The following is a 22,290-nucleotide window of genomic DNA, read 5'->3' as shown; positions in this document are numbered from 1 at the left end:
CAAACAAGAGAATGAAATTTTATATTTTCTGATAATACTGTGGCTTTGATTTAGTATTTTATTTTTTCCAGGATTGTGTGTGTGTGTGTGTGTGTGTGTGTGTGTGTGTGTGTTAAATACCTCCTGCCCCTGAAAAGACAGTTTCCAAATTATGGAAAACATATATACTTAAAATCTCAATATATTTGGAAAAAAGTTACGCAAGTATTTTGGTTCGCATCTCAGGTGATTTAATTTTATTTCAGCAGAAATCATAGAGAAGGTATAAGAATTATAATAAATACCAGCAGCACAGAATCTCGCCAGTGATGTTATCTGGCATGTTGAAAACAGAGATATACTTAAGTGCCATTTGACAGGAACACAGAGCCATATTGTTTCATCTTTTCATTACATTCAGAATAAAAGTAGATTCAAACCCATTATGGAAAACACTGTATAGCTTAATGCAAGGAAAATTCCATTGTGATAGACATGAAATTTCTGAACATCAAATTTACAAGTTCAACAGAAGGTTATCGAAGTCTATTTCAGACATCAGTGTGTCTCAGACTTGAGTGTGCACTGCAAGTGGGCAGAGATGTTTTACTCAGTGTCACTGTAGCACCTATTCCTTTTAATTTGCTCTTCCACGGTGAGTTGTTCAGACTGGACCTCCACTCTGGGAAATGAAGGCTTAGCTGCACATGCACTGCTTGGAGCATCACAACCTGTATTCCCATTAACGTGGGCTGTTACTATTGCTTCACCATGCCCACGTTTGATGCCCTTCCCAAATTCTCTTAAATACAAGCATGGCATATTTTTAATTTGATCTACAGATTCCATTAAGTCACGTTTGAAAATGTTCTCATTCTTTTTGGAAAAAGCAGCGATCTTCACAGGGTTAGAAAAAAGGAAGTGTAGATTTTTGTTATTTGCATGGTTTCCTTTGGTGTTTAAGATATTTGTATCAGAAGAGGCTAAGGATCTTTCCTCCTTTACTATTAACCTGCCACTGAGACCCAGTTTGGGGGCAGACTGCACGGGACTGCCAGCAGTAGCTCTGTCAGCCTGTTTCCCAAGAGCCATGGCTAGAATATTCCTCGAGTACGCCTTCTCAGATTCAAATATACCAAGTAACTCTGAGATTCTGGATGCATTTTCTAAGTTTTCAATTTGAAATTCACTTGCGGTATAGTTTGCTTCCCTTGACAATGGTAATAGATTAGGAAATTCTAAAATAGATGTCTTCTGCCTGCAATTACTCAGACACGAGACTGCTACATAATTGTTATTATTATTCTTATTCAAATTCTCTTTACAATTTTCTGGCACCACCTCATCATCAGTGTTAGCAACCTGTAAAACTTCTGCACCATCAGGTTCATTAGTTTCTTCATTTTTCCCCTTCTGAGCACTCTGCACAACCACATTATTGTTGTCATTAAGATCCATTTCACTTTTCCTCTTATTCTTTGTATCTTCAGCCTCATTCAGCTTATCTTGCACATTCTTATTTCCTTCCTTCTTCTCATCTTTTCTTGCTTCATACATGTCCATATCTTTGATTCCTATAACATCCTCTTTTTGACACATATGGATGGACTGCATATATGGCTGCAGGAAAGAAACATTATCTTGCTCCTGCCCTTTATTTTCCAGAGTTTTAATGGGTTCTATTAGTGATTCACTTTTAAATTCAGAGGATGTAGAGACTGTCATTTCTGGTGGCCATTTAGGTTTACTCATTTTGAACTCTTCCTCAAGGGGGAAGGTCTTCTTAGGCATCTCCCTGGAAGGGGGCCAAATGATTTTTAATTTTCCCCTCTCCCTGAATTTTTTCAAATCATCTCTTTGTCCTCTACTGTTACTATCATCTAACTGTTTATTAAGATCTCCAAGTAAGGCAGTGTTTTCCACACTACTTTTACACATATTTGTGGCTTCATTAGGAATAAAATCCACTGAGCTGCTTTGATTTTTGTAATTCCATCGATCTTTATGCTGTTTGTGTCCAAAACCTTCATCATAATTTCCTTTAGATTTGAAAAGCTGGTTAAAGTGAGGTTTACAATATATTTGTCCATGAAGTGATGCATAATTTCCCAAACTGCCAAAAAGAAAAAAAAAAGAAAAAAATGTTTAACATTCCATATATACTGTAAATTCATAGGGAATTAGGAAATTAATTATTTCAAGAATGAGTCAGAGATTCAGTACAATTAATTTACTGGCAATAGGAATGTACTTATTAATTGAACGTTCTTGTTAGATAATGGTTACTGCTAACATTCAACATGATACATGTCTTATTTAGAATTTCATGTTTAGTATTTAGAATTTCATGTTGTATGTCAAGTACTGGTATAATAGCTATTATAGTATAATACATATATGGATATAGATGGTGTAAAATGATAAGACTAAACCTTTGTTAATTCAGTGGTTTATGCGGGGGCTGCATTTTTCAATAAATCCTGAAGAGTACACACACACACACAAATCAACCATTTAAATTTCCTTGTTAACTAGATTTTGAATGTATTGGAAAGGTTGCCTATGCAATTGTTTATTTGGCCTCTTTGGGGAGATCAACAAATAGAGTGCCTGTTAAAGTTAAAATCAAATTTAGTCAGAGGCATCATTTTTTTTTAGTTATCACTGAGTCTCCACATAAATACAGATACACGAACTAGATACCAAAACTTAAAGCCCATGGATAAAGTTTATAACAAAACTAAGTGATAGGTGCTCTGGTGGGTCAGTCAGTTAAGTGTCTGACTGTTGATGTTAGCTCAGGTTGTGATCTCATGGTTGTGAGATCAAACCCCGCATTGGGCTCCATGCCAAACATGGAGTCTGCTTGGGATCCTCTCCCTCTCCCTCTCTCCCTGCTCCTCCCCACTCATGCTCTCTCTTTCTCAAAATAAACAAATAAATAAACATTAAAAAAACAGCAACAAAAGTAAGTGACAAGGTATCCTCACCAAACGCAAAATATAAGGAGGTAAAAACAAACCAAAAACTCTAAGACTAGCCTGAGAGTCGCATCTGTATGAGTGACAGCAGAAGAAGCAAGGAAGGTGTCTAAAAAAACAGAAAATATAAAACCACAAAATAGCCAGTATTTTCTGGAAAGTATCACATGCCAATCAGAGAATAGCAGCTGAAACTGGGCGGGGTTTTATCTTCTTCATTGGCCAGTGAGTGCAAGGGCCCTGTAGTAGGGAAGTCTGCCAGAGAAGTTAAAACTGTCAAAATTGACCAACTGAGATCCCCTTTTAGGATAACACTTTATACTGAAAACAAAAATATGGGAATTGAATCAAAACGTAATTGGATAATGATGACAGAAATGAAAGAGAAGGTCCTGACTAACATGGGGGAGATGAATCAAGGCAGGAAATCCCAGAATTCAAGTCATTGTGGTTTTTTGGACAGTGTATGAAAACTGGAATTCGTAGTACTATGAAATTGGGAAAAGCATCCTAAACATTGCCTCCTTCTAAGATTTGGGAAAACTAATGCCATGTGAAAATGAGCCACAGAAAAGTATTAAGGCCAAATATCATACAGATTTATTATAAGAAATGAAAGAGTACAGAGAATTTTTCATATCACTACAGACAATGAAAACATGCTAGAAAAACATGTTCTCAACATCAAAATTTTAAAAATGAGCGAAAAGACATTAAAACATTATAAAAAGGCTTGAAAGTTTAGCATGAATTGTAATTAGAAAAATGTCATAAATGAGGTGTGAGAAATCAGGGGAAAAATCAGAAATAAAAGAAAAAATCAGTAATAGAAACTAAACTAAAAGAAATTAAGAGCATATAAACACCATAGAAAATATTTTAAGAAGAGAAATAGGAGAATAAGAGGATGAAAACTTACAACCAGAAATTTAAAAAAGATGATTTGAGAGAAGAACAATTAATAAAGACAGGCACAAAATATCCATGTAGGTATAACAGAAGTTCCTGAAGAAGAAAATAAAGTAATGTGATAGGTTAAATGCGAAAAAGCTATAGTTTAAGGAAACTTTCCTCATATAAAAAGGTATGAAACTATGTATTGAAAGAGGCACACTAGGCAACTGAGACTATTTGACCCAGAATGACCAACATCAAGAAATATCCTAGCAAAATCACTGGACTTGAAATAAAAAGAAAAAAAATCCTTCGTGTTTATCTAAAAAGAAAAGCATATGATTTATAAGAGAAAAAATTAGATTATTATCAGTCATTTCCAACACTTTACGCCAAAAGAAAATGGAATAATGCATTCAAAATATTCAGTGAAAGAAAGTGTAAGTCAATGATTTTTCTTTCAGCAAGACTGACTTTCCATTATCAAGATCACAGAACAGCCTTTCTGAGGAATCTACTAGAAAATAAGCTTGCATAACTAGAATAGCTACAGAAGTATCAACATAAACATCTGTTGCAAGCATTATATACATATACATATAAATATAAAACCTATAAACTAAAGATGAAACGATGGCAATGAGGGAGGTGGTGCGATATGTAATGGCTGCTTAATATGACACTGAAGACATAACCCAATGAAAAAAGAATGGAATGTGGATGAATGGGGAGCAAATGCCATTTAAGTTTTCATAATCAAATTAGGGGTGCTGATAGTTTTGCTATTCCAAAACTGTTGTTCAAGTGAATATGGGATACTCTTTTTTTTTAATGTTTTATTTATTTTTGAGAGACCATGAGCGGGGCAGGGGCTGAGAGAGAGGGGACAGAGGACCCCAAGTGGGCTCTGTGTTGACAGCAGTGAGCCTGATGCCGCCTCGAACTCTCAAACTATGAGATCATGACCTAAGCCGAAATCAAGTGTTGGCTGCTTAACCGACTGAACCATCCACGTGCCCCTGAATATGGGATGTTCTAATTCTTTCCTCTCCTTGGTCTTTGAGAACCGGAAGTCTTGAAGTGAAAGTGAGGAGGCAGACGTGGAATAGAAAAGAGGCTACAGCAAAAGCAATGCAGTTTTGAATTCAGTTTGAGATATTCCTACAAATTCATGATATATTTTTTTATATATAAACATTTACTAGCTCTTAACACTAAGAAAGCTTCAAAATAGTAACCAACCCAGTAGAAAAAGCATTGAGATTATAATCTTAAAATGCCATTTCTCACAAATAAAAAAAAGTAAAAAGGAAATGACTGATCCTGGGTCTGGAGGAAGTAAGTGTATCAAAGGAGTATGGAATATCTAGTCCTACCAGATAATGAGAAAACTATCAGAGAGTACTTAGGTCTTGTCAAAAGGACTGAAGAGAGAACCTGAAGAGGTCAGGGATGGAATGATTTGAGCTTCAGAAATGATAATAACTGCATCTGATTAAAACCAAGCAAACATATGTAAGTCTATGAGTTTATAAATATATCATGAATATTTTAAAATTCGTTACCTCTTAGGAGATAAGGAACCATTTCATTACATTGTTAAATAAGTAACTGATACATTGGCAAAACAGGTAAACAAAGGGAAAAAGTTATGTATTTATTCTGCCTTTCCTTCACCAACTGTACCACCAAGTGACCACACAGTAGATGAGGGGAAGAATCACCTGTAAAAGTAGTCAAACTAATAATGAAAAAGAAAGAACAAAATGAGAATATGAACATTTTGTAAATATCAATTAATGCATATAGGTATTAAGATTTCATTTTTGCCATGATTGCAAAACCAGACACGAGCAGACACTATGTGCTTACTATATTCTTGCCAACACTCCCTATGTTCTTGAAAAAGGTATCAAATCTTAGTTTAAATGAGGATCTAGATTCAGCTGACAGTTTTTCAGAAACACAGGGGAGAAAGGAGTATGTGAACTACATGATAAGTGAGCCATCAGCAAATCCAGACTGGATAATTCTACAGGTCAAATATTCCAGGTTCTTCACAAATAAATTGTAAGGAATTAAAGAAATGGATAGAAAACCCTATAGATTTAAAAGATGTAAAAGACATATCAAAGTTTTAAAAAATGAATACAACTAAAGTATAATATCCAAGAAAGCATATTTGGATAAAAAAAAACTATAAAAATGCAAGGATGAAACTATTAAAAAGAATACTATTTACTCAGAGAGAGAGAACTGGTTGTGTTTGGGTGAGGCACATGGAAGGAGCTTCTGGAACCATTGGCAATGTTTATTTACTGACCTTGGTACTAGTTAGAAAGCGTTCACTTTATAATAATTTATTAAATCATACATTTGATTTGTTTTTTTCTATATTTGTGGCTTTTGGTATAATGACTTTTAAAAAATATTAGTCACTGGGGGCACCTGGGTGGCTTAGTCTGTTAAGCATCCGACTTTGGCTCATGTCATAATCTCATGGTTTGTAAGTTTGAGTCTTGTGTCAGGCTCTATGCTGACAGCTCAGAGCCTGGAGCCTGCTTCAGATTCTGTGTCTCCCTCTCTCTCTCTCTGCCCCACCCCACACTCACGCTCTGTCTCTCTCTCTCTCTCTCAAAAAAAAAAATAAATAAATAAACACTAAAAAAAATTTTAAAATATCAGTCATCAAATATTTTTCAGTCCTTATTAAATGTCAGGGCTTTACTAGGTGTGAGAGTCAAACATTAACACATTTCCTACAGCTGGAAAGCAGTTACATGAGATTGTGTTAAGAATGGGGCAAGCACTGGGATGCTCCGGGAGCACATAGGAGGGACACTTGAATCCATATGTGGGGATCAAAGCAGGCTTTTTCAAAGACATAAAGTCTCAGTTGAGGTCTGAAGAATGAGTGGATATTAGCCTGGTGAAGAGCTGGAAAGGGGGCATGGGAAAACTCCCACAAGGAGTGGAAATAACATTTGGGACCAACTAGATATGAGAGTGAAAGATAATGATTTTGAGGAACTGAAATTCAGATTTCATGAAAAGTAACATGCAATGGGAGGAAGGGGTGTTGGGAAAGGAGCTAGGGTAAGACTCTGAATTGCCTGTTAATTCATAGTAAGATGCTAATTTCACCTTGACAGAGGTAACCATCATATGTTTTAAACAGATTTGCATTTTAGAAAGATCATTTTCACTACATCATGGAGCATGTACTGGGGCAAGTTGTTGGTGGTAATGGAGGTAAGAGATAATGGGGGCAGGGAGGCTAATTTGCTAGAAAGACTGTTGCATTAGTACAGGTGAGAGACGACACTTGCTTGGAAGATGCCTGGGCTGTGGGGATGGAGGAAAATGTACAGCTCAAGAGGCATTTATGGGATACCAGTTATAGGACTTGGTCATTGCTTGGGCATAGGGAATGAAGAAGAGGAAGGACTGAAAGGTAACTTCATGTTTCAGTCATTGAGTTAGTGTTAATGTCATTTATAGAAAGACTAGCATACAGACCAGAAGTCAAGGAAGGAATTTCAGAAGACAGAAAAAATAATGGGGCATATTGAATTTGGTGTACAAGTGAGAAATATAATTGGAGATGAATGCTAGTCATTGAGATATAAGCATCTGATAGAGAAGAGAACTGGGCTACTGTACAGATTTCAGAGTTATTCTACATGGATGATGATTAAAGTCATGGAAGTGGATGCAGTAAACTATATATACAAAGAATGTAAACAGAAGAATAAATGGCCATAACAGAATCCTAAGGAACTCTAACATTTCAGTAATGGACAGAAAAGAGTCACCCACATAGGAGTCTGAGAAGGAACACCCAGAAGGTAGGATGAAACTATTATACTCTGGCGTCACGGAAACCAAAGAAAAGAACATTGCAGTAAAGGGTGTTTGACATTGTCAGTTTAAGTCAGGGAAGATATAGCCTGATACACACTGGATTTGGCAAAATAATTACAATTTCAGCATCTCAGACTATAGCCACACCAAATGCCACATTCATTAAAATGCATTTGTTACTGTATTGATACAGTGCTTCTGTTGCAACAGACAGGAACAAACAAAACAAAAAACAAAAGACAAAAAAGACCTAGCATATCTTACCTGACACTGACAATACTCTACATTCTTATTTTTTCTTCTTTTATTTAGACACAATACCCAGACATAGGTATACTCTAGCCCATCACCTAATTTTGTATATGAAGTTTTACTGGAATACAACTGGGCCAATTAGTTTACAGCCACACTTGTTCATTTAGTTATCTGTGGATGCTTTTCCACTCAACTGGAAAGTTGAGTAGTGACAGAAATAGTATGGCCTATAAAATTGAAAATATTTACTATCTGGCCCTTTACAGAACAAGTTTTCTGACTCATGATCTTGAATCTAGACTTAAGGGGTGCCAGGATGGTTCAGTCTGTAGAAGATGCAATTCTTGATCTCAGGGTCTTGAGTTCAAGTCCCATGTGGGGCACAGAGCTTACTTAAAATAAGGTTGGGGGTTCCTGGGTGCTTCAGTTGGTTATGTGTCCAACTCTTAATTTGGCTCATGTCATGATCTCATAGTTTGTGAGATTGAGCCCCCACGTTGGACTCTGTGCTGCACAGAGCCTTGTTGGGATTCTCTCTCCCTCTCTGCCGCCCCGCACCGTGCCCCTTCGCACTTTATCTGTCTCAAAAATAGATAAATAAGGGGCGCCTGGGTGGTTCAGTCAGTTAAGCATCTGACTTTGGCTCAGGTCATGAACTCACAGTTTGTGGGTTCAAGCCCTGCGTTGTTGTGCTCTTTGCTGTCAGTGTAGAAACTCTCTTTGGGTCCTCTATCTCTATTTCTCTTTGCTCATCCTCCGCTTTCCCTCTCTCTCTCTCTCTCTCTCTCAAAAATAAATAAACATTAATTTTGTTTTTTTTTTAATGAGGCACCTGGGTGGCCCAGTTGGTTAAGCGACTGACTCTTGGTTTTGGCTTAGGTCACAATCTCACAGGTTTGTGGGTTCGAGCCCTGCACTGGGCTCTGTGCTGACAATGCAGAGCCTGGTTGGTATTCTCTCTCTCTCTCTCTCTCTCTCTCTCTCTCTCTGCCCTTCCCCTGCTTGTGTTCTCTCTCTTTCAAAAAAAATAAACTTAAAAACATTTTTAATAAATATATTTTCAAATAAAATATAATAAGATTGAAAGTAGAATCCAGACTTCCGACTCAAGTGGTAACTCAAAAATGCCTATTTGTACAGAATTTCTTGATTTTTCTCATCTGTGTGATCTCCAGGTTTAGACAAAAGGAACCTTTCTGGATTTGATTAGGAAAGCAATATTTCAAAAGGGAAAAGGTCACCGCCATCCTGAGAAAAAAGACCCAACAACACCCCCTCTTGTAGTTGTGTTAACTGATGACAGCAAGATCTAGAAAATGTTGTATCTTCTAGAGACATGATGTTATAAGTATATTGTAGGCTCCTCCAGCATTTGTGCCACAGACCTCAAAACATTTTACCTCAGTTTACTGTTGCAGTGGCGGCATCGGAAGCAGGATTTATGAAAACTCTGCTTGTCTGCTACTAGGCACTCCATTGGATAAACAGTCTTTTGACAAAGTGTACATATTGCCTTGTCTTGGAGCAGCAGCTTCTAAAAATAAAAATTTACCAAAGGTTATATGATGCTGTCTTTAATCACACTGCAAAACCAAAACAAATAAACAGTATATTGACTAGCCATGCAGTTAAAGTAAAAGCTCTTAAGACTCCTGTCCTAACAGCGCTTCTGTGGAAACTATCCTACCATCAGGTGTGAGGTTCTGGAACATCAATGCCCAACATTTTCACATTTTAAAACATCCTGAAGAGAGTTCTCCAGAGTGCCTACATAGCTCTTAAAGCTGAGGATATTGTATTTGTTTAAATAATTTCCTTGATGACTTCGTGTTGGCTCTGTGACACCTTTTCCTAACTTTAATACAGCAAGACTCCTGAATATGTTGAGACGTTCAGGGCCATTTCTCCTCAATCTAAATGGCTTTAGATTGTAGGGCTTTTGGGATTCTCACGTTTGCCTTTTACATGTTCCCTACCTCTTCCCTGGCTATATCATCCCTGTGGCCCCCTGCTGCGGTGCTCAGGTGGATGCCAGCTCCTGTGAATCACAGTAGTGCTTAGACAGTGGTTCAAAACTGACATAGAACTTTCACCTCAGTACTGTTTTGATCCTCCCTACAATCCCATGAGACGAACTAAGCTTTCATATAAGTTATATATAAAGTCATATATGCTCAGGGTTCCTTTTCCAAATAAGTGTGTATTTTAGAGCCTCAATGCTCAATTTGAGCTAGTAAGAGATCTCCTCTGTTTATTTGGTAGGACACATATTTCTATATTTAACACCGGGTGGGGTTTTTTTTTTTCCTTTTTTGTCTTTTCTACATGCTTTTAGCTATCTTAACAGAAACTGAGCATTTGAAATTAATTGGACAGCTTTGCTTGATTATGCCAGAAGCAAGCACATTAAGAAGTCATATTAATCTGATAAACTAGACACATATGTTGCAAATATGATAGAGGGATAATTATTGGTTTCAGCAGTTTTTATTTTTAAACTTCCTATTCCTTTCAATCTGTTTAAAAGAATGGACTACGTTAATGGTGCACATTAATTATGTCAAATCTTTTTATTGTAAAGCCTCATTAATTGTAAAATGTAGAGAAATAAAAAGAAATAAAGTGTTTTCTGATGTTAAAAAATATGTACTAACTCCATGTGTTTTGAATTTCCCTCCTTCTAAATATAGTCAAATTTTTAAAATGTATTGTCCATGTTCATGTGTGAATGAGGCCAAGTGAACTATCATTTGGAGTTTAAGAAAGGTGAAATGAAATTAGTTATAGAATAAAAATAGTGCCATTAGAAAACAGTAACGCATCCAATTTAATAACAATAATTCTATATACAAAAGGTCTAATTCCATATGTATATTTTCATCAAAGATATCAATCAATACAAATCATGAAAGCACACATGAAGGGTATAAATTGTTTCTTGGGTTATTAGCAGGCTGTGTCGAATTCAAACACAACACCACTCAAGTCTGGCAGTTAAAAATATGTCAATAGTAGGCCAATACATATTACCTCATATTGTCTTAAACAAGTGGATAAAATATTAACTTTTAATAAAAATATAAATAATGTGCTATGTGTGTACCGTTATTAATAAATACACTGTTACATATAATTGTCAATGCTATCACAGCAACAATGATTGTATCTGCTGCTCTACCTCGTCTTATCTACCTTGACAAATACAGGTCTCAATCAATCTATGTTGTTATTCTCACACAGTGCAGATGAATCCTGTGTTAGATGCTTTTGTGAAAAGAAAGCAGTAAGAGCGAGTGAGCATTGTAAAGAGAAGGAGATCCTCCACCAGGGAAAGCTGTTAGTTTTTGGTTATTGCCAAGCACCCTTCTAACTGCAAGCCATCCTAGCTATGGAACATGTGCCTTTAAGCGGGTTAATCTTCACACTCTGCACACTCTCATTTACCACTGATAAATGCAGAGTCCTCGTGGAAGGTGGTTCTCATCTCAGTGGCAGAAGCATCTGAGGTTGCACAACCCAGGCTTTTGAAAACGCTTTCACTCTCCTGCCATGCCTTCTGAAAATTCCTCCTGAGTTCTTTAGGTGAATCAGAAATATCCAAAATATGGCCAGCGATGACATCTTCATAGGTTGGCGGGGCATGCTTGAAGTCAAAGCCAGATTTGCCAGCTTCTGAGCTATGTGATGAAGAGACCGTCATCCTCGACCCAACAACTTGGCCCTCAAATGCATCCACACCTGAGAAATGTTCACTTAGCGTCCTTGTTTCAGAGCGGACGCTGGGCTGCTTGACAGAGATTTTTTCTTGTAGCTCTCTAGGACGGTTGCAAGAAAAGCCCGTAAAACTCGTATTTTCTAGAGATGTTAATCCAAATTCCTCCTTACAAAACGAATGACTTTCTTGTTTAATATTATGGTTTGTTTCTCCATTGGTATAAACTCTTCTATTTGACTCTGCTTCAAAAGCTGGGCCATCTTCAAATTCCCTGAACCATCTGTTTATTTCATCTTCATGGTCACTCACGAAATTTTCAGCCATTTGGACAGTTTGGTTGGCGGCTTCAAACCTCTGCGTGTGCTCTGAGCGGCGGGGCCCTTCGACCTTGCGGATGATTTCCACCGCGTCAAAACTTTCAGTGTCCGGCAGGAGGCGCTGCGCGGAATTCCCAGCGTCTTTGTGAAAGTAAGTCGCCCTTTTCTCCACTTGCCTAACTTCCTCTTGAGCTTCCATGGATCCTCTGAAGGAACCACTATCTACATGGTTTACACTTATAGGTATTGTGATTGTGGGTGGAGAGTCCCTACCACGGGTTTCTATCTTAATTTGACGACGAAGTGTTGCAGGAGACGCGATGATCTCAGACCTTTTCTCCACAATCGGAACCGGGGTTCCTGATGTGCACGGGACGCCCCCTCTGGACAGCTTTGCAGTGGTGTCTTTGAGTTTGACAAGCTGCTCAGAGCGACTCCTGGGCGGAGGAGGGGACGCATCTGCTCTGCCAACTCTAGATGTTTGTGCCATGGGAGTTCTTGGCGATGGTTCAGCAAAACTGTCCTTTTTAGGGGACTGAGAGAGCTCATCCTTAGTAGAGGTTTCTGTTCGCCGGGCAGTAGACTCGATTGTTATAAAAGTTGGTGACGGTGGGCGTGTTTTTAAGGAGGGAGGAGAGATCTTGCTATTATCTAATTTAATTTCCTGATGGGTTTTCACATGATTGTGGGCAGTTGCTTCATGGTGAGTTGCTACTTGGCAGTGTTCTGTTTTTTCTACAATCGTATTTTCTTGCTGTTCGCTAACATTAGGCATTTTAGGTAACGTTTCGTTAAGGCTGGTGGGTTTATGCCTCTGCTTTCCTGCTTTGGAGGATATCATGGCTGTTTGAATTATATCCTCACAGGACATAAGCATTTCCTCTGCTTGAGTTTTAATATGCGTTATTTCTTCTTTGATTTTTTCTATGTTATTTTCCATAGCAATGCAAACTCCATATTGTCTTTTTTCTTCACTTAATAGCCATACTGGAATAATATTTAACAGTGTCTGAAATGTTTTAAGGCCATTTTTATCTGGCTCTGCTTCAAACTGTTTTACCCTAGACAAAATCTGTTGTAGTTCTTCACGTTTTCTCAAGAATTCCAATATATTTACAGCACATTTTCCATCATCCTGCTGGGATTCTTTCACAGAGGAAAATAAAGATTTGTTCTGTGTAATCTCTTGCTTTGAATCTTTAGTATTAGAAAAGACTTGTTTCTGTTGTATGCCCTTGACTCCAAGACATTTTTCTTCCTGCAGCTTATTATACGGCTCGGGCAATTTTTTATGTTCAACTTGACTTTCAGAAGTCTGTATTTGTGTTTGCTGAAAATTCTGTGTCTGTGAATCAAGATGTACATCAGTAACCTTTTGCTTGACTACCTTCTGTGCCGATTTATTCAAATGTTCTTGTTTTCTTTCCACTGTTAGTCTCTCTTCCTTTGGACCCGCCATTGATGCTTCCTGATTTGTTCTTTCGTTTCCTGGAAGTTTCCCGCTCTCAGATTCTCTATATTCCCTTTGCTTCTCATGAACTATATTGAGTTTATTTTCATGGCTTTTCCCTGTGGGTTCTGTAGGCAATTTGATTGTTACTCTTTTCTCCTTCTTAGGTAATTGACAATATTTTTCAGCTACAGATTGCTTATTACTATATTCAGTGCTTGCTTCAGTTTTCTCAGTTTTCTGGTACTGTTGTTTGCTAATGGTTTGAACATCGACTTCAGATTGCTTTTTATGGCTTTCATAGATGTGGTCTGTTTCATTTAATTTGTGATCTGCAGTTGGAAGCTTGGTACTCTTAACTGTGAAACTTGGGGAAACTGGTTTTCTTTGGGGCAAGTGCAACTGCTCCTCCACATACTTCTGTTGTGCTTGTTGTGTCTTACATTCCTGGTGACTCTGTTTAATTTCACAAGCTGATATAGATTGTAGCGTGTCCCTCGAGCTCTGTAAAACCTCCTTTTCCATGGTATCTTTGTCTTCTGAGGCTGGTAGAGTACGTTGGCGCCCCTCGGCAGCAACCGTCACCGCTGGTGTTGTGGAAGGCGGGTTATCCGCGCCCACTCCTAGTACTTGAGAATGACTTCGAGAGTCCATTCCGGGTAGGGGAACCACCTCATTTGTTTTTTGTAACAGCACTTCCTTTTTCAACTCTGACATATTTTGATTTGGGCTTTCTGTTTTGACTATCTTGTAGCAAGAACTCTCATGTTTCTGTTTTTCAAGCTCTTCTCTTTGTTGTCTATACTTTTCTTCAGCAATCATTAAAGGTGTCTTAAATTTTCTCATATAAGGTTTTGGACTTTGTTGTCCTGAGCCTGCTGAGAATGAATGCGATTTTACCAGAGGTGCTATTGTGTTTTCCTTGGGTTGTGAAGTTTCTGGAACTGTCTGTGAGAGAGATCTTTTAGAATCCATAGAAAATTGTTTGCTTTCATCAAGATTTCTAGATAAGTTCTGCTTCATCTCTGTGTGTTCACTGCTAGTCACCATTATTACTTTTTTCTGATCCTTCGAGGGAGTGGCTTTACATTCCATATCTGGTGGGGAATTTTCCAATTCACCTCTTGGGGAACCATGATTCTTTTTATCTTCCATCTGTTTGAAAAATTTGGGTTTGGGGAATGTGGGAGGTGGCAAAATTACTCCCGATTTTCCTGTTAGGACTTTAGCCTGAGAATGAGTTTGCTGCGAACTTGAGGCTTCTTCTTGGGAATATTGTATGATTGCTCCACTTCGCTTTTCTTGAACAGAGGAGGGAAGGAGATGCGATGGTTTAAGAGATGGGGTTGGAGGAGGGGGAGGTGGCGGAAACATTGACAGACATTCAGATTTCTCATCTTCTGGTGGTGGAGGAAGAGGGAGGCCTGGGAAACTTTCAATTTCAGCCTTTATCATCTCTGTGGACAGTGAGGGAGGAAAAACGTTTTTTTCAGGCAACATCATTAAAGGAGGTGGAGGAGGAAGAGGAAATTCAATTTCAGACGACGCATTGGAAGGTGGAGCAGGAGGTGGAGATGGAGGTGGAAGAGAACACTCACTTTCTTTTAAATTATTTTCAGGGTTAAAACTGATTGAATTAAAGGACATTTCCATTGCCCTTTTTAAGTCTGTGGAAGTATTTGTCCTCATTAGAAAGTCCTGACTCTTCAGATGAACATCAGCCTGCTTTTTGTCACTTGCCTTAAATTTACTGTGGCTTTTTGGGGAGACTTTTACTTCTGTTGTATTTGATATATCTTGATCTATAGGCAAAATTGGCTGAGGGTTCATGTTCTTCCTTATACCTTTACTAGAACATTGTATTTCTTGCTTTAATGAAGTTTGCTTCTGAAAGTCCTCCGAAACTTCGCAAGTTTCCACAACTGTCTTGTTGACTAGACTCTGGGTTGGACTGGGCTTAGGGCTTTGTTTATCTGTTGATATTTTAGTCTGTTTGGTATTTTTTGGACTCTTTACAGAGAAAGACTCAATCTTCTGGTGGTCATTTCTCAGTTCGCAAGTTTGAGTCTGTTGCCTTCCAATTGTTTTATCAACAGATTGGGTAGAGTTAAAGACCGCATCCTTCTTCTGTTCTCTCACTGTCTCTGATTCCTTAGTTTTTAGATTTTCCTTAGCTGACACAGTTGAAGTCAATTGTCTGCTCATATGTTCATCACCAAAATGCTGCTCTGCTGTGGTATCCATCCAGACACCCATTTTGTCCCCTGATTCCAACACATTTTTACTAGCTTTGTGGTGTGAATTAGATAGCCTTCTAAGGTTTTTCTCAAGAGCGTCGTTGTTTTGTTCACGATCTATGACAATCTTTACGGTGCCTTTTGGGGCTTTTGGAAGATTAAGTTCAGTTCTTTCTTCTATTAAATTCCCATGACAAGATTTGCCTGTAGTTTGATTGGGAGTATCTGTTCCCCCTTGCCACCTGGCTGCTGGTTCAAAAGGTCCTGGTCTTGGCTGAAGAACACTTTTTTTGTCCCTCTGTTCAGCCATCTGATGAATCTTTGTTTTCTGCTCTTCTGAAGAACCTACCATCACCGCCTTCACATCTTCTTTCATTACACTTTTCTTATCCACCTCTTTAAAAGCTCTCTGTGCTTTTTTCAGATTCCTTAGTGACATTTCAAGGTCATCTCGGATAAGCTCCTTTTTCAGGATTTCTGTCCTTGTGTTTGCAGTCTTTTCAAGGCATTCAATAGCTTTCTCAATATCATCAGGGATGGCATTGGGTTGTTTAGATTCTTTCCATTGGTGGCTTGATTCCTTAAGTGACTTGAATGTGGCCAGCATGTCACTTTTTATAATTTCTTCTGTTTTAGCTACTGTTTTCTGACTTATGGCCTGGTTGAGGGAATTTAGGGTTGATTTCAAATCACCTTTTATAATTTCTTCTTTGGGTGTCTTGCAAAATGTAGTCTGAGGCTCTGTCATAAAAACCTTAACTGTATTCTGCACATCTCCTGGGATGATGTCAGTTTCGTTAACAGTACGTTCAACCCGAGATTGCCTTTTCTTCAGTAACAGTTTTGTGCCCTCCACATCACCACCAATTATTTCTTCCTCTCTTTCTTGTTTCCCAGCTGTTAGTGTTTCATTTGACCCTGTCTGGAGTTGCTTAAGATAATCCAAAGCTCCAATTTCTATGCATGTTGTGAAAAACTGAACATTTCCCCTCTCAGAGGCATCGATTTTAGCCCTTTCAGATATTTTATTGTTTGATATGGAAGATAGCAAACTATGAATGGTACGTTTCACATCACCCCCTATTACTTCTTCACGCTCAATTGTGTCACCAGTGTTTTCATGAAGAAGACAATAGATAGTCATGTTAATATCTCCTTTTTCATCTTCTTGAATTAAAATGCCTTTCTTTACAGATCTTTCCTCAGAGAACAGGTTTTTTATTGCTTGTTGTACATCACCACTCACTATTTCTTCTTTTTCAGCATGAAATTCTGTTGATCTGTTTAATAATTGAGTTTTGGTCAAATTAACATTTCCCTTCTCTTCTTCACTAACCAAAATCTCCCTTTTTGTACAGTCTCGTTTGGAGAGTAGGTTCACCATTATATTTTTGAGATCAACCCTAATAATTTCTTCTTTCTGTATCTCAGGAGAGGCTTGATTCATTAGCTTGTATTTTGCCATTCGAACATCCCCAACTTCATCAGCTTCAATGATAATTCCAGGAGCCTCAATAACTTTTTGAGAATAGAGTTCTTCCAACGTTTCCTTAATGCTCTTGCCAATAATTTCTACCTTCTCTACCCTACTTTCATTAAATTCATGAAGGGGTGTAGTTTCAAAGAGCCATGTAGTTGTTTTGACATCAGAAGGAGGGATTTCTTCCTTGATGATTTTTGTGGTGCTTTCATCTGCTTCCTTAATAGAGTCCAAAGTTTGATTTTCAAAAAGCCATACTGCCTGCTTAACATCACCTTTCTGTATATCTTCCTGGGTGACGGTTTTGATATTTTCATATTCTGACCCTTCTCCTCTCAGTTCATCTATAGTGTGCGTTTCAAACAGCCAAGTAGATGTTTTAACATTGCCCTTTTGTATTTCATTGACACTTACTGTTCTTATATATGTATTCTTATCAAAATTTTCAGATTCAAAAAGTTGTTTACTTGTTTTTACATCTCCACCTTGAATATAGTCTACAGTGGACACGGTATCACGTGATTCTTCTGAAATCTGATCCAATGGTTGGGTTTCAAATCTGTATCTGACAGAACTAACATCTCCCTTCTGAATGTCTTCTTGTGTGACAGATTTAATAACATACACAGTCTCTGACTGATTAATTGAGTCTAATGGTTTTGTTTCAAAAAGCCACCTCGTTCCTCGTACATCTCCATGAATCACCTCTTCCTTTTTAACTGTTGTCACTTCATGATAATACCCTTCTCGGTCTTGAATTGCATAGAGTGGCTGGGTTTCAAAGAGCATTCTATAGCTTTTTACGTCACCCTTCATTACTTCTTCAGCAATTGTTTTCTTGGTACTGACACAGTCAGATTCTTCTTTAATCTCATCTAAAGAAAAAGTCTCAAAAATAAAACACCCCTTCCTTACATCCCCACCTTGTATGTCTGTCACTGTCTTAACTAATTCATCACCTTCTTGGCTCTCTTTTATCATATCAATTGGCTGGTTTTCAAAAAGCCACCTACAATTTAAAACATTGCCTTTCTGAATATCTTCAGTCTTTAGGGCTTTGATCTTTTTCAAAACTTCCTCTGAACTGGAACTTATAGAATCTAAGGACTGATTTTCAAACTTATGCCTCATGCTGGAGACATCTCCGGCTTGGATATCCATTTCCATGGCCTTGATTTCTTTTCCTTCTTCTCCTTGTATGCTGTCCAAATTTTCTGTCTCAAAAAGAAAACATGCTGTACGAACATCCCCACCTTGGATCTCCTCCTGTTTTACAGTTTGCAACTTGACTGTTGCTTCAGAGTCATCTTTTATGGTATCAAGAGGCTTAGTTTCAAAGAGCCAAGTGCAGGCTTTGACATCTCCTTTACGAATTTCTTCACAGTCACTCATTAATGAAACTTTTTCATAAAGAGACTCCATTGGTTGGGTTTCAAAAAGCCATCTACAAGTTTTGACATCCCCTTTAACAATATCTGTAGCTTGTTCAGTTTTACTTTCTACTTCTTCCATATTACTAAAATATTTAATTGAATCAAGAGGTTGAGTTTCAAATAGCCACTTAGCAGACTTCACATTTCCAGTCTGTATTTCTTGAGCAGATATTCCTCTAATTATCTGGAATTTATGAATGCTTTCATCAAACTGGTCAATGGGCCTTGTTTCAAACAGCCACCTACAACTCCGTACATCACCTCTTAGGATTTCTTCTTGTTGGACTGTCTTTACTTGATGATATTTTCCAAGGTGATCTTGAATGGCATATAGTGGTGTTGTTTCAAAGAGTGATTTATTTAACTCTACAGCACCTCTCGTGACTCCTTCCACCTGTATTTTATGTGATGCATCAAATTTAATTAAATTGTTTGATTCAAAGATATGTGTGTAATTCTTTACATCACCTCTGTCAACTTCTTCAAGTTTCACTGTTCGTATGTACTCTTTTTTATCTTCTCTAATGTCTTCCAGAGGGTGGGTTTCGAAAACCCATTTTTGGTGTCTAACATCCCCCTTTTCTTCTTCAGAAGCAGTAATTTTTTGAAGTTTTCCTACATCAGGGCTATCTTTTAAAGCCTCTATTGGAAGTGTTTCAAATAGATGCTTAGTAGTTTGTACATCACCCCCTATTATCTTTTCAGATCTTAGAGGATCTGCATCGGAAACTTCTTTTAGAATGTCTAATGGCTGTGTTTCAAACATCCAACACTTTCTGGAGACATCTGTACCTATTATTGTTTCCTTTTCAATGATGACCTCTTCTGATTCTTCTTTGATTTTCTCCAAAGGTTGAGTTTCAAATAACCACTTTGCCCTACTCACCCCACCTTTGACATTTTCTTCCATGGATATTCCTCGGACAACTTTAATTTCTGTGATATCCTTGTTAATTGTGTCCAAGGGCTGTGTTTCAAACATCCAACGTGCTGTTCTCACATCTCCCTTTTCAACATCTTCTCTGTGAACAGTTTTAATTTCTAGCATTTGACCTAAACCATCCCTAATAACATATAATGGTTGAGTTTCAAAACATTTTATACTTCTCTTCACATTTCCTTTAATTTCTTTGAGTTCAGACCTGAGTTGCAGAAGGTGAACTTCATCCACTGAATGAAGCTGTCCAAGCTGATCCAGATGTTGAGTTTCAAACATATACCTCACAGTCTTGACATCCCCACCGGTGATGTCCTTTATGGTGGTTACCACTGATTCTTCTTGACCTTGGTGCATTTTATTCATTGAGTCTAATGGCTTTGTTTCAAACATCCACCGGGCTGTGCGGACATCTCCTCTGGCTAGTTCAGGAATTTTCTCAGCATTTTCTTCCATGCCAGAAGAATGATCACCCAGTGCATCTATGGGTTGGGTTTCAAACATCCATGTTGTATATTTCACATCGCCACCAGCAATGATTTCTTGATCAGCAATGCCCCCGTTGATGTTATCTTCATCTGGAGAGCCGTTGTTGATGGAATCTAATGGCTGATTCTCAAAGATCCATCTCATGGACTGCACCTCCCCCTTCAGAATTTCATCCCACTCCAAGTGTTCTCTTTCTGAGTTCAGAGCCTTTTGAGAACTGTCATTTGTATTTTCAAAAACATACCGGGCTTGTTGCACATCTGCTAAAACTGAGCTCCCTGGGTTCACTTGACTAGAGACAATTTCAGAAACCTCACTGATATAATGTTTTTCTAAGTTTTTTCTTAACTCAGGATGGATGTGTTTATATAAACGGTTTAATTCGTACAAATTTCTTTGCTTAGAATATAATTCTTTGGGTACTGGTGGTGTTCTAGGAGGGTTGGGGAATTCAGGGGACTGGGAAAATGCTGTCCCATCTATTGGAGCTTGAAATATTTCAGGTGGGGGAGGAGGAAATTCTTCTGTCTTTCCCGTAGAGGTGGCATTAACTTGTGCTAGAGTTGAGGAAGTGGCACTGTGGGTGCTATGTTTTGTGGTTGATGTTTCCTTCCTCTGGCTGGTCGAAGTGCAAGAAGTAGAAGAGGGACCCACAACTGATGATGGTTTTAAACTCTCTTCATATTCACTTTCAATCTTGAAGGGAAAGAAAGTCAAATCTTATAAAAATGGGTGTAGTGGTGAATATTTCCTAGGCACTGTCCCTTACCTGTCCACCTGCTATGATATCTCCTTTGGAAACAGCAGAAGACATACTCCTTTTAAAGACCTACTTAGAAGCAATATTCAGTTTTGTTACTATCTTTCCTATAATTCATTTGCGCTTTTAGGGTTCTATTCCCCATTCAATACATCAACAAGTCAGTATTTTAACATTTACACATAATCTTGATTTTTCTTCCTCCTTTACTTAATATACTGTGTTGAGTAATCTAGAGGGATAACAGTAAAAGTCTTAAAGTACTTTTGAGAATTATTTTGTTTTCCTTGGAATTTTAAGCAGAGTATCTGACATTTAAAATTGACTTTATTATTTTATCTAATGCTAGTTATTAAACTTTAGAGCATATATAATTTTTTCTTCCCTATTTTTTTTTAGTGAGAAAAGTTTTAACTCTACTGCTTTTCTCATGTAGAATAATATTCTCCTTATGGGGGAAAAAATTAATGGCTCCAGATTTAGTTGAAAAACCACATAAAACATTCAATAATTTGAAAATGCTATGCATTTACATCTGGTTTTACACTTAATATGTTTCCATATAGAGATATTGTTTACCTTAATCTGCTTGGCTGGGGTCATCTCTTTCTCAGAATAAAGGACCTTTTCCTGGGCAGACTTTTCAAATTGCTCTTTTAAAAACTTTGTTGAAACCTTTGGAATCTCTTCATCCTCAGGTGTATCAATGACTGCAAACAGAAAAGAATACCAGGGATGTTATGTAACTAATAAACATGATGTTTGAGAAGGAAGCTTCTCACAATATATGTTAAATGAAAAGGTTCAAGGTACAAATATATGCATATGGCACCATTTCATTATGTAAGTTAGTGTCAAGAAATATAGGGAGAGCAATGGTGGTGGTTATCTCTACATGAGAAGTCGTAATTGAAGGAACTGTTATTTTAATTGTACATATTTTTCAAGTTTTCTACAAGCATGTTTTACTTTCATGCTTAGGAAAAAATAATATAAGTTATAAAACAAGAAAAGCACACAGAAGGACAGAAAAGGAATACCTGCTTCCTTTGCAAAACCAAAATAAAGCCAAAATACAGACAGACTCAAGTAATGATTGGATCACAATTGGCTTAAATCTTCCCTTTTAGGTCTTCAAGGCAACAAAACTTCTCATTCCCCTTTTATGGGCAAGACAGCCTGTACCTGTCTTATGCAAACTCGTACAGATTTGTCTATAGTTTAATTTCATGTATGTAGATTGAAAACAGAATTTAGAAGTGTGAAAATCTGTTATTGAAAGTAATACAATCTAGATAACATTTCTGTTCTTAGGGAACTTGATAAACATTAAGTTTTACTGTAGGTGCCCGAGGCAAAAAGCAATTCAGAGATGACTGGCGTATCACCTTCTAGGCTTTTAGAATGAATTCATAAGACTGATGGGCAGTGAACTATTTTAGAAGCTTATTGCATCTGTTACCATAGGCAGAACCTAATTATGTATAGAAATACTACTT

The 22,290-nt window shown here is 37.7% G+C and overlaps 1 protein-coding gene across 2 annotated transcripts in view; it reads right to left on the bottom strand.

The window, feature by feature from the left end:
- Positions 1–1,981: 1,981 nt before the first annotated feature.
- Positions 1,982–22,290, bottom strand: part of XIRP2 (xin actin binding repeat containing 2) — a 72,916-nt gene continuing 52,607 nt past the window's right edge. For both annotated transcript variants that reach the window (XM_045480083.1, XM_045480082.1), the window contains 4 exons: positions 21,371–21,501; positions 11,418–20,727; positions 9,374–9,507; positions 1,982–2,092 (listed from right to left, as the gene is read on the bottom strand). In XM_045480083.1, coding sequence (XP_045336039.1) covers positions 9,413–9,507; positions 11,418–20,727; positions 21,371–21,501 — 9,536 coding nt within the window. In that variant the 3' untranslated portion in view covers positions 1,982–2,092; positions 9,374–9,412. The remainder of the gene's footprint in view (positions 2,093–9,373; positions 9,508–11,417; positions 20,728–21,370; positions 21,502–22,290) is intronic.

The sequence above is a fragment of the Leopardus geoffroyi genome, chromosome C1, assembly GCF_018350155.1.
Source record: "Leopardus geoffroyi isolate Oge1 chromosome C1, O.geoffroyi_Oge1_pat1.0, whole genome shotgun sequence".
Taxonomy (NCBI): Eukaryota; Metazoa; Chordata; class Mammalia; order Carnivora; family Felidae; genus Leopardus; species Leopardus geoffroyi.
The sequence above is the reverse complement of the archived record's forward strand: the minus strand, read 5'-3'. Positions and strand labels throughout refer to the sequence as shown.